The 13,176-nt window shown below is 48.2% G+C and overlaps 1 protein-coding gene across 2 annotated transcripts in view; it reads right to left on the reverse strand.

Annotated features, from left to right (window-relative positions):
• The window catches only part of AMBRA1 (autophagy and beclin 1 regulator 1), a 193,082-nt gene that overhangs the window by 11,031 nt on the left and 168,875 nt on the right, over nucleotides 1-13,176 (reverse strand). For both annotated transcript variants that reach the window (XM_024214879.3, XM_024214870.3), the window contains exons 16-17: nucleotides 7,642-7,734; nucleotides 5,300-5,493 (exon numbers count right to left, since the gene is read on the reverse strand). In XM_024214879.3, the coding sequence (XP_024070647.1) occupies nucleotides 5,300-5,493; nucleotides 7,642-7,734 (287 nt within the window). The remainder of the gene's footprint in view (nucleotides 1-5,299; nucleotides 5,494-7,641; nucleotides 7,735-13,176) is intronic.

Here is a 13,176-nt window from a genome sequence, read left to right on the forward strand (position 1 = left end):
TTGCATATTTCTTTCCACAGAAAGTATACATCTGGGGGAGCACCATGACATGGAATTCCCCACACCAGGAGAGGGGACAGCAGGTGGTCAAGAAAGCCGCACCCTTGTTTCCAAAGGAGCTGCAATGTACACTTGCTTTTTTTATCTCATTATGAAGCTGGTCACTAAACATTTCCCTTGGTGCTGCCCAGACTCGCATCTGTTTCATCCATCCTGCTGAGTGCTTCCAATAATAATACTAAGTCCTTATATAGTGTTTTACATCTTCAGAGTGCTATACAAAAACACAAATTAATCCTCACAACCCACTCTGGGATGTACTATAGGGAAGTTTATCCCCATTTTACGGACAGATTAAATAACATGCTTAAGGTCACATACTGAGGTAGTGGTAGCACTGGGATTCATGGTTAGGAGTTCCTGGTTCCTAGCCCTGTGAGCTTACCATTAGACAATGCGGTTTCTCTCTTAAAATGGCATCAAACTCAGTATGGTTGAAGATTCTGGCAGGTGCAGAAAACAAGAAAACCACCCAAAAGGCAGCAAGACATCTAAACAGCCCAGTGTAATGTGCAGCCCCGCTGTTGCCAGGCATGGTGGGAGCATTAAGGTGGACTGGCTGATGACAGCCTGACCCTGTTCTGGGCAGGGTTAGATGACACAATGGGATAAAACTGGCGGCCACTCTACACCAGCGCTTCCAATATGTCCAGCACAAATGGAGCCATGACAGTGCTACAGCAACCACAGGCTCTTCAGCACAGATGCAGCCCTAAAGCGTAAGATGCTTCCGCTCAGAGAAAACACAGCATTACCTACATCTGAATCTGCTGCGAAAGGCAGCAACAAACAAGTTAGCAATGTTCTCTGCTTACTGTGGACAAACAGGCTGTTTGAAATCATGGACAGTACAAGTGAAATCAAGGAAGGAATGTTACCAACAAAACAGCTGATTTCACACAATCACTGAGCAGACTCCAGAGGTTACCAGTGGCTCAGGCTATGTTAGAGCAAAGTGCTAACTGGTTCTTGGAAGTAGCAGGCCAGTGATGCTGTAATTGTGCTGGCTAATTGACTGGGGTGCCAGTCACAGAGGAGCCAAAGGACCCCGTCTATCCAAACCCTGTGACCCTAACATCACCCCAGTGACAGATGGAAAGGGACTCACTGGTATCTGGTAATGAGTTTCAGCTGGCCTGATCAGGTGAATGTACCCCAATTCGCTAATGTCATAACCTCTGTGTGTCATGTAAGATATCAATAGAAAGCGAGTATCATACTGATAATTGGCAACAGAAAGTCCTGTGGCACCTTTAAGACTAACAGATGTATTGGAGCATAAGCTTCCGTGGGTGAATACCCACTTCGTCAGACACATGCGTCTGACGAAGTGGGTATTCACCCACGAAAGCTTATGCTCCAATACATCTGTTAGTCTTAAAGGTGCCACAGGACTCTCTGTTGCTTTTTACAGATCCAGACTACCTCTCTGATACTTGATACTGATAATTAATATTATTGCGGGTATGTACCGAGGACAAATTCAAAATTACAAACTGAGTGTGCCAGGCAGGGCTAACATTACCCCATCCTAAACGAAGGTAGTGCCACCTAAAAGGTATTTCCAAGATACATTTAGAGACAATAGCACTGCAATTTATATAGAAGGTAAACAGGATCATCAAGCCAACAAGGGGAGGGGATAACTACTCAGCATCATGGTAGGGGGAGGAAATTGATCTGTTCCTGCAATCTGCATTTTAGCAAACACCAGCAGGGGAAGAAACCAGCATGAAAATTCCTTATCACCTTCCTCACAGCTTGAATGAACTTTACTTTGGGGGTGGTAACCTTCAGAAGAATCCATTTCAAAGGTTTACTGGACTATAAAGAACCCCAAGTGATCTTTCACCTAAGACGACAGAGGGACTGAACACTTCGAACTTTGTGGGAGATGCTGACCAGAGGAGTTGAGGTCTTTAAACCACGATTTGAGGACTTCAATAACTCAGGCATAGGTTAGGGGTTTGTTACAGGAGTGGGTGGGTGAGATTCTGTGGCCTGCATTGTGCAGGAGGTCAGACTAGATGATCATAATGGTCCCTTCTGATCTTAAAGTCTAGGAGTCTGTCAGCCATCTTGCTGGAAGGCAGCGTGACAGAATCTTACCTTGAACAAAGGTTGTCACTTGTTTTGTTAAGCCTTAGTCTCTAGAAAGCATTTTTCACTTTTGTTTGCTTGTAACCATTTCCAAATCCTATCACCTTTGTTAATAAACTTGTTTTACTTTTAAATTTAAACCAACCCAGTGCTGTGTTTGACTTAAAGTCAATGTTAACTTCAGTTAATGTGGCAAGCTGCTGGGTATTGTATCTTTAAAGGAACAAACAAATCTTAATACCTCTCAGGAGAGGTATTACATGCGGAGCACAGGATTTGGGGAAATGCGGAGCACAGGATTTGGGGAAAATCTGGGACTCGGGTGTTGGGGTCATCTTGCCATGTGTAACGAATGTTGGTGGATGCCAAAAAGTGTGTCAGAGATGTAACACGGAGGCTGCTGGAATCAGAGCACTGACCCAGGGCTGCTTAACACACAGACATTCTGAGCATGCGTGTATGCTGGCTGGAACAGCCCAGTCACGAGAGCTACAGCAGCAGACACTGAAAGGCACTCAAGGTTACAGGGCAGGCAGTGACACTGGCTTGGATTGCACCCCAGAATGTGACAGTGCTAACTGATTGGGATGCCAGTCACAGAGGAGCCAAGGGTGCCAGTCTATCCAAACCATCCTTCTTACTTCAGAGGAGGCTGGGCCACCAGTGCTTGGGAAAGGAATGGGCCTCCTTGCAATAGCCCTCTGCCTCTGAATTTCAGCTTTTGGAGGCCGTTTGCTCCGATTGGCTTATAGTTAAGGAGCTCCTATGTTCTGAGCTGCTCTTGGGCCTTGGTAAGCATCTGCTGATGGACAGAAGCAATGAATCAATAAGATCCAATAAGAATAATAATACTCTGCCCATCTCTAGTGCCTCCTTCCAGGCTACAAACAATTAAATTTATCCCCTCAGAACCCCGTTGGCAGGTAGGGGAGTTAGTTCATTTTGCAGGTGAAGTGATTTGCCCAAGGTGAGCCAGTGACTGAGCCAGCAATAAAGCCCACGAGGCCATGCTGCCATCCCGCAAAAGGCAGAGGGGACAGCAGGAAGCATTTTTCACGCTCTCCTCTCTTCTCGAAGTGCCAGATCTGTGGTACCCTGAGAGCTGGCATTGCAAGATGGGGCCGCCACATGAACAAGAGGAGATTTCACGGGCTCAGACTCTCAGCACAGCCATTATTTCAAGTTTATTGATGAACTGTGTCTGCCCCGGGTGCTCGTGTACATGAAAGTATGTGAATTTCTAACTGGACTCTTATAACCAACCTGTCCACCTGACAGGGACCTGCAAATAGACAGCTTGAACCACTGGTGAGAGGATGTGACTCCCAGAACCCTCTTCAATTGCCTCCTCTCCCATGCACAGAGACATATATATCTATGGTGAGCTTTCTCCTGCACTCACCACCTCAGCATTCTTTTCCAATGCTCCCCACTGAGCCAGCTTAGCATGTCTGATTTCTCCAGTATGTCCAGTCTCTAGCGCCCAAGGCTCTAGTGAAGAGAATCTCTTCCCAGACTGGTTAGGGGCTGGTTACAAACCAGCCCCTGTGTCTGGAGACTGAAGAGCTGTTTAAAAATGGAAACAAAATCAAGCCCTCAGCTGGAACAGTAGCAGGGGAGAGGAGGGTTGGAGAAATGCACTGGTTTCATGGAGAAACAAGGATAAGTGACACCCAAACCAGCCCCATAGCCCCAGTCGCTACGTTGAGGTGCTGAGGGTCCCACAGCCTGCACATCCAACAACCTTCACTTTTCTGTGTATCCATAGTTTTCCCTCCACTTGCTTTTCTCAGGTACCACGCCAGGTAGAGCGAAGGGAAAAGGATTATCCTTCCCATGAGTCTGGCATCTGCCCAGCCCATGTAGCTTCCAGCATGGTTCACATGCCCTCAACTGCACTAAGCTTCCCAAGAGGTTAATTCTGATCCCACTGAGACAGGTCGCCTGGAAGCCACTCTCAGATCAGGAGGGCATTTCCCACTTAATTGATTCTGAACTGAAATGTCAGGACCAGAGTAGTGCAAATCTGTATCTCACACACTGACTGCTGGCTACAGTAGCAGGAACAGTTTAGGGGCACAGGCCACAGAACAGGCAGTTAGTTCAGCTGCAGAATAAACAGGTGTCACAATAAAATGCCTGCCCCCCCGCCCCCCGCGGTCCCCTAGCGTTCACACAGCCTGTTCCCATAGCCCAGACTTCATCATGAACATAAATGCACTCAGAATCACCTCCTCTGAATCACACTGCCACTTTCCTTATAGGAGCTAGACTCAAGTCTGAGTTCCCAAACGACAAGCTGGGAACAGGTAAGCTGGCCCTGACACTAGAGGTACTTGGAAGAGCTTTGAGGCATGTTCTTCATCATGGGGGAACTGCACCTTGGAAGCTTCCATCCCTGGCTTTGTCGCACACTCCAACACAGCCCCCCCTTATCTGGGAAGTGGCAGAGATGTTCTTGAGCAGTTCAGCTGGGCTCTCACTGAGGAGTTAATACAACCACAGCCCCTGCACAACCCAAACCAAGGCAGATACACAAGCACACTCTTGGAGCTGTGATTATACAATGGCAGAAGAGGGTTTGCAGTGTCCGGCCCTGGCAACAGGAGGACATCAGAAAGTATAATCAGCTTTTGAAGACTGGGGTAAGAGGGAGCCTAGCTAGACTCGGGCAGGGGAGGGAAGAGTGAAAAATCTTTGCACTGTCCAGTCTCCCCTTCTGGGAAGGGAGCAGGGAGATGTCTGCAGAAGCAGCACCATGAGGAACTTATTTACCAGGAACAATGTTCTAGAGAAAGCTTCTTTCTGAACTTTGAAGCAGAGGCCATAGCTATTGCACAGAGCTGACAAGCGAGGGCCAGGAAGAGGGGAAATGCTATGCTCAGCTAGGGAGAGTAACCTTCAATGGAAACGAGAACCTTATAACCGTCAAGGCCTGGATCCTGGTTCCACCTCAGCAAGGCCTCACTGCAGAGGATAACTCAGAGGCTGGAGATGCCTCTTTGCAGACAGATGCTGGAATATCGACATCACAAGTGGTTCATGGGTCACCAGAACGCTGTGTGTATGAACTCCCTGCCATGCAGCTGGCAAACACAAGGTAGCTCTGTCAAAGAGAGGATACTGCCCAAGCTCCTACCTTCTCCAGTTCCTGAGGTGGCAGCACCTGGCTCCTGTACCTCCCTCTCTGTCTGAGTCTCTGCATTCTGCAGCAGAGGAGCCAGGGTCTGAGTACCCTGTGATGTCACCGAGGTGGTGGGGTTCCTGGGCTGCAGGCCTATGGCATTCATTAGGCCCATGTCTCTGTCCGTCCTCCATGTGGCTCTGCTTGTTCTGAATAGAGAGACAAACAAATAAACCAGGAGCAATGTGGGGCCTGACAGCTCAGCCTCCCATGTCCCTAGGAACACAACAGCATCCAGCTCACTCTCCTCTCTCCATCCCAGCCAGGCACCTGGTAGTCTAATCTAACTGCTTTGCAGGCAGTGAGGAATGGCACTTACATCATGCTATGAATGCCATCTCCCTCCTTGGTTTGCAGCTCACAGGACTTTCTGCTTGATGTTTAAATCACACTGGGGCCTTGTCATAGGGTCCTTTACCCAATGTTACCTCCCCTAGGCTGCATGGCTGTTTGAGAGGCATGAACATACCAGCAATGCCACCAAGACTGTATAGCAAACTTTAGGCCTTCGGAGTTACTAGATTGGCAGGAACTGCAATAAGCAGCTCAGGAACATACATTTATGGAACCCTTCTCTGGCTCAGGAGATGGGTCTGGGTTCCAGAGCGATTTGGCAAAGCAGGTTTCTGCTCCAGAGTGTATGATCTGCATCGCTTCCCTCACCTTATCCTCTTGGTTTGTCAGCATCACACACTAGCTCCCCTCTAGCACGTGTTTCAGCCTGTGCTGTGCGGGCCAGCCAATTCTCCTCTCTCCAGTGCAAATTCTACTAGGACTGGACACGAGGCTTATTATTTTATTTTCAGAAACAAGTAGTTGATATGTAGGAACTTCTCAGGTGGGAGTGTTTGCAGTGAAAAGGGACTTTTCCTTGCACTGGCTTCTGGCTACCTGTCCTGCAAGTGCTGAAGGGGCTGCAGGAGATCACCTCATCACATGGCTCATATTCTTCTGTTTAATGCTCTGTAATCTTTTGATGTTCTGAACCCACCCAGCTCCCCAGCCCTCCAACAGAAATCAGAGGTTTCTCAAAGCTGTCCTCCTGCCTCTGGCGTCCACACCAGACGGAGAGAGAAAGGGGAAGTCTGGATTTTCCCACCATGCTGCTGCTCCCCAGCACATCACACTCCTGCAAGACTAAGACACAAGGAGAGAGATCTGATGACTAAGGAGGGGAAAGAGCTCCACCTAGTTGGAGAGGATGACACCCTACCGAAAAGGGAAAGCATCTCTCTTCTCCCTCCCTGCAGTCTGACTGGGATCTTAGGACTGCTTGGGGGAGGGACAGGGGGAGCTTGGACAGAACCACACTCTGAGCTCCAATTTCCTTGGGATTCTGGAGTTCAGGTTCAGACGGATAGCCTGGGGAGGGAGTGCCCCTCATTGAGGCAGGAAGCTAGAGGGGACCCCATTCCCATGTTTAGGGTATTGTGTGCATCACTAGACAGAGGGGACTGGGATTCCCCATTGATCCTGGCTGTCTATGAAAAACCCTTTGGGATTTTGGGGGAATCTAGCTCTGCTTTTAGAATTTGTTATAAAGGAACAACTGTCCTGTGACCAAGAATTTAGGGATTAAAGTCATTAGCACGATCCTTCAATTCCTGGTCACTGGAGCTGTTTAACGGATTTGTCTTTGCCTGCAGCTGACCCATTATTCTCTGGGTACCTTCCCCGGTGCCGTTTATTTTACACAGCACTTTTCATACTCTGAGCCACACGTGGCTCCCCAGTAGGGTGACCAGACGTCCCGATAAAATCAGGACCGTCCCGATTTTTAGCTGTTTGTCCCGCATCCCGACCGATCTCTGGTCGGGATGCAATTTGTCCCGATATTTTGCTCCGCCGGCGGTTTATTTTATTATTTTTTTGCTCCGCCGGCAGCAGGCAGCACTCGGCTTTTTTTATTTTTCCCTCCGCTGGCAGCACTAGGGTTTTGGGTTTTTTTGCCCCTCCGGTGTCCCAATATTTTCCTCCTCTGATCTGGTCATCCTACTCCCCAGCAGTTTGCTTAAGGGTGCTACTGATAGCAGGCAGGGCCAGAGGTGATAGATGTACTTCAGTATTGTGGTCTGCCCCTCTGGTGACCAAATATTATTGCTAGTGGTGTGCCAGCAGGCATTGGCTGGGCAGTGCCAAGAGAGAAGCTGTGTACCTAATGATGCCAGTAGGATGGGAGACAGGAGGAAAGTATGGGCATGCAGCACTGCCAGCTGTAATAAACCCAACAAGAACCACCAAGACAGGGAGCACTCTGATTAGCTGCCTCTAACCCTCTCCTCTCCCCCCAGACTCACCCAGGCCGCTCGGTGCTCCTGTTGCTGGAATGCACAGTGAAAACAGTCTCATTCAGCTGGTCCCAGTAGTACTCAACTCCAGAGTTTAAGGCCCTGAAATGCCAAAGGGGGAAAACATTAGATGGGGAGATTGTTCCACGCAAGCCCCATACTGGCTGCACTGCACAACAATACCCAGCACTTGTCTAACCTGCCCACCCAGCTTGGCTGAGCAGGCATAACCATCTGCAATAAGGCTGTCTACTCCTGATGCACAGGTGGTCTTCAGTGGGCCCCCAGGACAGGCTCAGATCCTGCCCAATTTAAATGAACATTTCTAGGGCTTATTGCTGCACAGTCTCCCAATCATGGAGTGCTGTCTTAGAGCATCTCTGCACTCTGAGCTGAAGGTGTAATTTCCAGCTCAGGTAGATGTTCACACACTAATTTTGATTGAGCAAGTTCACTAAAAATAGTAGTGTAGGCATGGGCTAGCTGTCTGTATACAGTCCTGTCAGAGACCCTACATAAATATTCAGATGGCTAGCCCTCCGCCTGGGCTGCCACGCCTACACTGCTACTTTTAGTGCACTAGCTCGACCTAAGCTAGCGCACATACATCTATCCGAGCTGGAAATTACACCTTCAGCTGCAGCATAGATGTATCCTGAGCCAGAGAGTAGTGAACTGCCCCCTTTATTTCAGTGGTGTGTTAGTTTTGAAAGACCACGCCGCAGGCACGCAGCTGCACATGCATTTACCACAATTGTGTTCGTAAGTCAGGTAACTATACATCCAAGTGGGCAAGTACACAAAAGGCAGAAAAAACACTTGTCTAAAAGGCAAGGTGTCTGGCAGCATTTTACCCCACTGGGCATGCTAACAATTATTCAATACTAAACATCTAGGTACTAAACAAGGGTCTTTCCTTCGACTTGTAAATCTCAGTGCAAACATCTCACTGGCACTGGCAGGTCTTCTGTGGAATAAGGATGGATGTAGCTCAGGTTCTTAGACCACAAATGTAACTTGGCCCTACCCACAGAATAGGTTTGATACAGACCAGCCCTGGCCCAAGGGCACAGACTAGACAGGACCTAATAGGATTTTGTCATGTCTAACTTCTGTGAAGGGGCACAAGAAGATGCAGGAAGGGATGTGCATGTGTATCATCCACACTGCTCCACTAGTCACTTGGGGTCTGGAGCAGAGCAAGTGGGTCCTTCATCTGGAGCTTTGGCATGCAGTGTACAGCACTGGTGCCTTCCAGGGATTTCAGCAGTCACATTGCTTGGTTGCTGAAAGCCCGGTATGTCTAGGAAAGTCACAAAATGCTGCTATTGTGAGTCCAGTTAGCAGACTTAGGGAAGAGGTCTCAGGTGCTGCTCCTGTCCTGCAGACACTGGATACAAAGTGAGAAAAATATCTCAAAAGATACGAATGCACACGTGTCCCTAGAATACGTGCTGGAGAAGCAGGGAGCAGCTGAGCCTCCCACAACCCATGAAGGGAAGCACAGAGCCGGGAAATGCACAGTTCCCCAGAGCTCTGAGAGACAGCCAAGCTCAGTCAGCAAGTTGCATGGGAGAGTGTGTGGAGTGTGGTGAGCCGAGTAAGGGCAGAAGGGCTTCTTAAAGGAACAGGCAATGCAAATACAAAGATATAGTGACACATGAAGCAAAGGGCCAGGAGGTGCCAGGCTATCATAAAACACATAGGAGATGGTCACTGCACAGCAGGAGAATCCAGCTTGTTAACACTAGGGGTCTGAGGGAGAGGAAACAAACAGGATTACATCTGCAGACCTGGGTTCACATCTAATATAGATCACATCAGAAACAGTCTCAATCTAGTCCAGAGTAAATGTTTGTCCAGGGCATGGGAAAGTCTAGTCAGGGAGAGGCCCAGGATAAATGATATATAGCCAATTAGTTCTCAAGTGCAGTGACAGAGCGATTGTGACAGCAGTGGCTCAGTACTGGATTAATGAGGGGGGCTGTGGGTCAGGAGTGAGGTGCATTAGCAGGATGGCTGCAGGGGAGGATTGAGAATTATTGGCAGAGCTGTGCGTGTTGAAGGACCAGGACCAGCAAAACATGAATGGCTCTAGTTCAGGAGCAAATGCAAAAGCCAAAGAGAAGAAAACATGCACAGAGTCTGCAGAACGTGATCTGTCATCACATTTTTCACTGAGCTAGTCCGACAGCATTATACCCATGTGAAAGCAGCTGCCAAGGAGACAACTATTTACAAACTCTTCAGAATTTATTGACAGATGGCCACCCATCACTAGAAACTCACCAATCCTCCCCAATGCTCTGCCTGATACACTGAGACAGCAAAGCTTGACAACTAAGCCTACAAGGCAGCGGCATTCCCTGGGAATGAAAGCCGTTCAGATCTAGCAGTGAAATCCTCCCAAAAGCGCCTCGCTGCTTTGGCATTTGAGACTACTGGCCATCAGAGCTGTGCTGAGCCCAAACTCCCACCCTGTCCTCTGAAGCTCCCTCTGCCCCCAAGAGCACACAGTCCCCACAGCAGCCCATGCTGCTGCTACTCTTCATTAGGGATGCATGCCAACTGCTGCTATCATCTTCAAACAACTGGAGATATAAGATTTCAGTGTTGCCCCTAGTGCAGGTTCTGGGATGGTGAACTCCCCACATGCTCCACTCCCCACATCAGCTGTTCAGTTTCCATGCTGCACAGGGAATGTGGCTCCCTGCATGCTCCCTTCTTGGGGAGGAGTCTAATACAGCTCCTGGCTATCAGAGCAACAATATAGCCAGGTTGCCTGCCCTGCACATTTCAGAGAAAACAGGATTACAACTCTCACCCCCACTACCACCCCTGCCCTTTAGCCGGAGCTCTTGCTGCTGCTCCCTCTTCCTGCTCCCCATTTGTTGGATGGGAAGGTCCATTCTAACTCCATGCTGTCAGCTTGCCCCTTTCCCTGGACAGGGAAATCAATAGCCATTTAATACATTACTTCATATGCAGGTCTTAAATGGTAGCATTTATCAACTAAGCTCCCGCTGCCATGCTCCTATTAACCACTCATTAACTGCCAGAGGGCTGCGGCCTTTTGTTTTCATTCCCCTGGGAGAGGAGCCTGTTGGAAGCATCAGCTGCTTACCCCCACCACTGGCTCTGGGAATTCTGACAGACAGGACAAAGCAGAGTCTGGTTGATTTCATTATCTGTGGAAGTAGGATGCCCTTTTCCCTCTTCACTCAGGACCTGCTCTGACCTGGTTGCTAGCTTTTCATTCAGAGCACTCAACGGGAGGCCAGGAGACTGGCGAGTGCCATCCACCCACTCTAAGCCAATGTGCCAAGCATCCTAACTGTCCTCCTTTTGCCCTCCCTAGGCTAGCTGCTACTCCTCACCCCAACTTTTTTTAAAGTGTCAGGGTGCTGGAGTCATCTGACAATCTTTATTCCATCCTTCGTCATGCCCTTCCCTACCCTCTCTCTTTGCCTGTCGGAGACTGTACACACTCATCAGGGCAGGGTCTGACTGCTCTCCCTCTAACGTGCTATGAAAAGTGTGGTGCTAGATTATTGAAAAAACAACAAAATAATCCTCCAGCCTTTGTGGACTCAATTTCAAGCCCAAGTGGTCTCCAGATCTCAGACAGGGAAAGGCACTCTGTGATCTTTGTGGGAACTTCAGATATCTTGGTTCAGGTACAGGAAAATGGCACAAATGTGGGCTACCACTCTCACACACAAAAGGGATGCCTGTCTTTCCCTTACCATGTTAGGCTATGTCTCACTGCACAGTTAACCCAGGTGATTAGCACCCAGATTAGCCTAGCCCAGGTGTAAGCATCTCCACAGTAAAGCCCTACCAGCGTTCATGTGTTCTCACTAGTTCTGCACTAGCTCGTGCATGTCTAGGGGTATATCCCATGACTTTTTGAGGAGAGGTTCTAGGATTCTTTCCCAGAAAATTATGGAAGAACAGGACTGTCCTTTGAAGGGAATACAGGAAGGGCACTAGACGACTGTCAGCACTTGAGTGATTTAGTCACAAGGCAGGTGGGTTCAAGCCAGAGTTGAAGCAAAGCCTGGGTTTTAACTCCCATCCCAAGCGAGTAAGCTAGCCTAGGATGAAAGCATCTTTGGACCTGCATCAGAGGTTTTTCTGTGTGCATGGGTAGGGGGATGAGAGGAGGGTGTGGGGAGCTAAAAACCAGGTTAACCATGCAGTGTAGCCATACCCAAAGATGTAACCACGGAGATGCTGCTATACTGAGGGCTCCTATTATTAAGTCTTTGTCTACATGAGAAACTTGTACTGGTTAAATAAGGTGTAAATTTTAAACCAGTTTAGTCAAACTAGCGCAACCCCCTGTGTGGGCATTTTGTTCGGTTTAAACCAAGTTTATTTTGTTTTTGCTTATGACAATTTAAGAATTGGTTTCAGATAAACCAGAATAAGTCAGTCTTGAACCAACATCAGATTGTCCACAGGGGTTTGCACCGGTTTAACTAAATCAGTTTAAAAAAAAACAGTGCAACTTTCTTGTGTAGATAAGGCCTAAAACTTCATTTTTACATCTTGCATTACAGAATATTGTTAACTTGAAACATTCAGTCAGTCTTTCACAATGGGTTTCCCAGTTCCAGTGGACATCACCAAAGTCTGACTATTCAGTTGAGAGATGCAGAACTAGTAATGTACTGGAAGGAGGAATAGTGTTCAGGTAATGGGAACACTTAACTTTTGTCCTAGCAAGCTCTAGGCACAGAAATGCTGGAAACAACAACTTCTGAGGCTTGAGGTGGCATCTTTCCTCGGCATAGCACCGGATGTCTCTTGGATGCAGCTGCAGTAAGGAGGGCATTCACTGCCCAGGGCCTCAGAGTGAGAAATTGCAATTCTCCATGCTGCTGCTAAGTTCTTATTTTTCTTCCTTTTTATGGCTGTCAAACAAGCTCCTTAAGCCCTCCCTGGAAATCCCCATCAGCTTTGCTGATTGCAGAGCTGGTCACAGACAGGCTGCCCCAACAGGGTATCTGCTCAATGAGGGGTTTATCCAGCTCAAACTACTGATGTGCTTGGAGAGTCTGAGGGGCACAGAGCCCCATGCTATGTTATACAGTTGTACAAGGGCTGGGAGTAGGGGCTTCAAAAACCAAGCAGAAACAACCCAAGTAGTCTTGCCCCTCAGTCTGGGAGCACTACCTACACTGCATGTGAGCCCTGTGGCAGAGAAGAAACTGGTGCTCCTGTCTCACAGAAATGCTTGATTGATTTTGCCATCCATAAGGGGAAAACGGAACACTCACCATTTGTAGTTTCCTAGGCCAGAAGGGACCATTGTGATCATCTAGTCTGAGCTGTATAGCAAAGGCCATGGAACTTCCCCAACATAGTATCCAAAGCAGAGCTTTTAGAAAAACATCCAATCTTGATTTTAAAATGTCCAGTGATGGAGAATCCACCACGACCCTCAGTAAATTGTTCAAGTGGTTAATTGCCCTCACTGTTAAAAATGTGCTGTCATAACTATGAAGGGAAGGGTAACAGCTCTCTGTGTACAGAGAC

This window comes from Terrapene carolina, unplaced genomic scaffold, assembly GCF_002925995.2.
Source record: "Terrapene carolina triunguis isolate 2854851 unplaced genomic scaffold, T_m_triunguis-2.0 Scaffold96, whole genome shotgun sequence".
Taxonomy (NCBI): domain Eukaryota; kingdom Metazoa; phylum Chordata; order Testudines; family Emydidae; genus Terrapene; species Terrapene triunguis.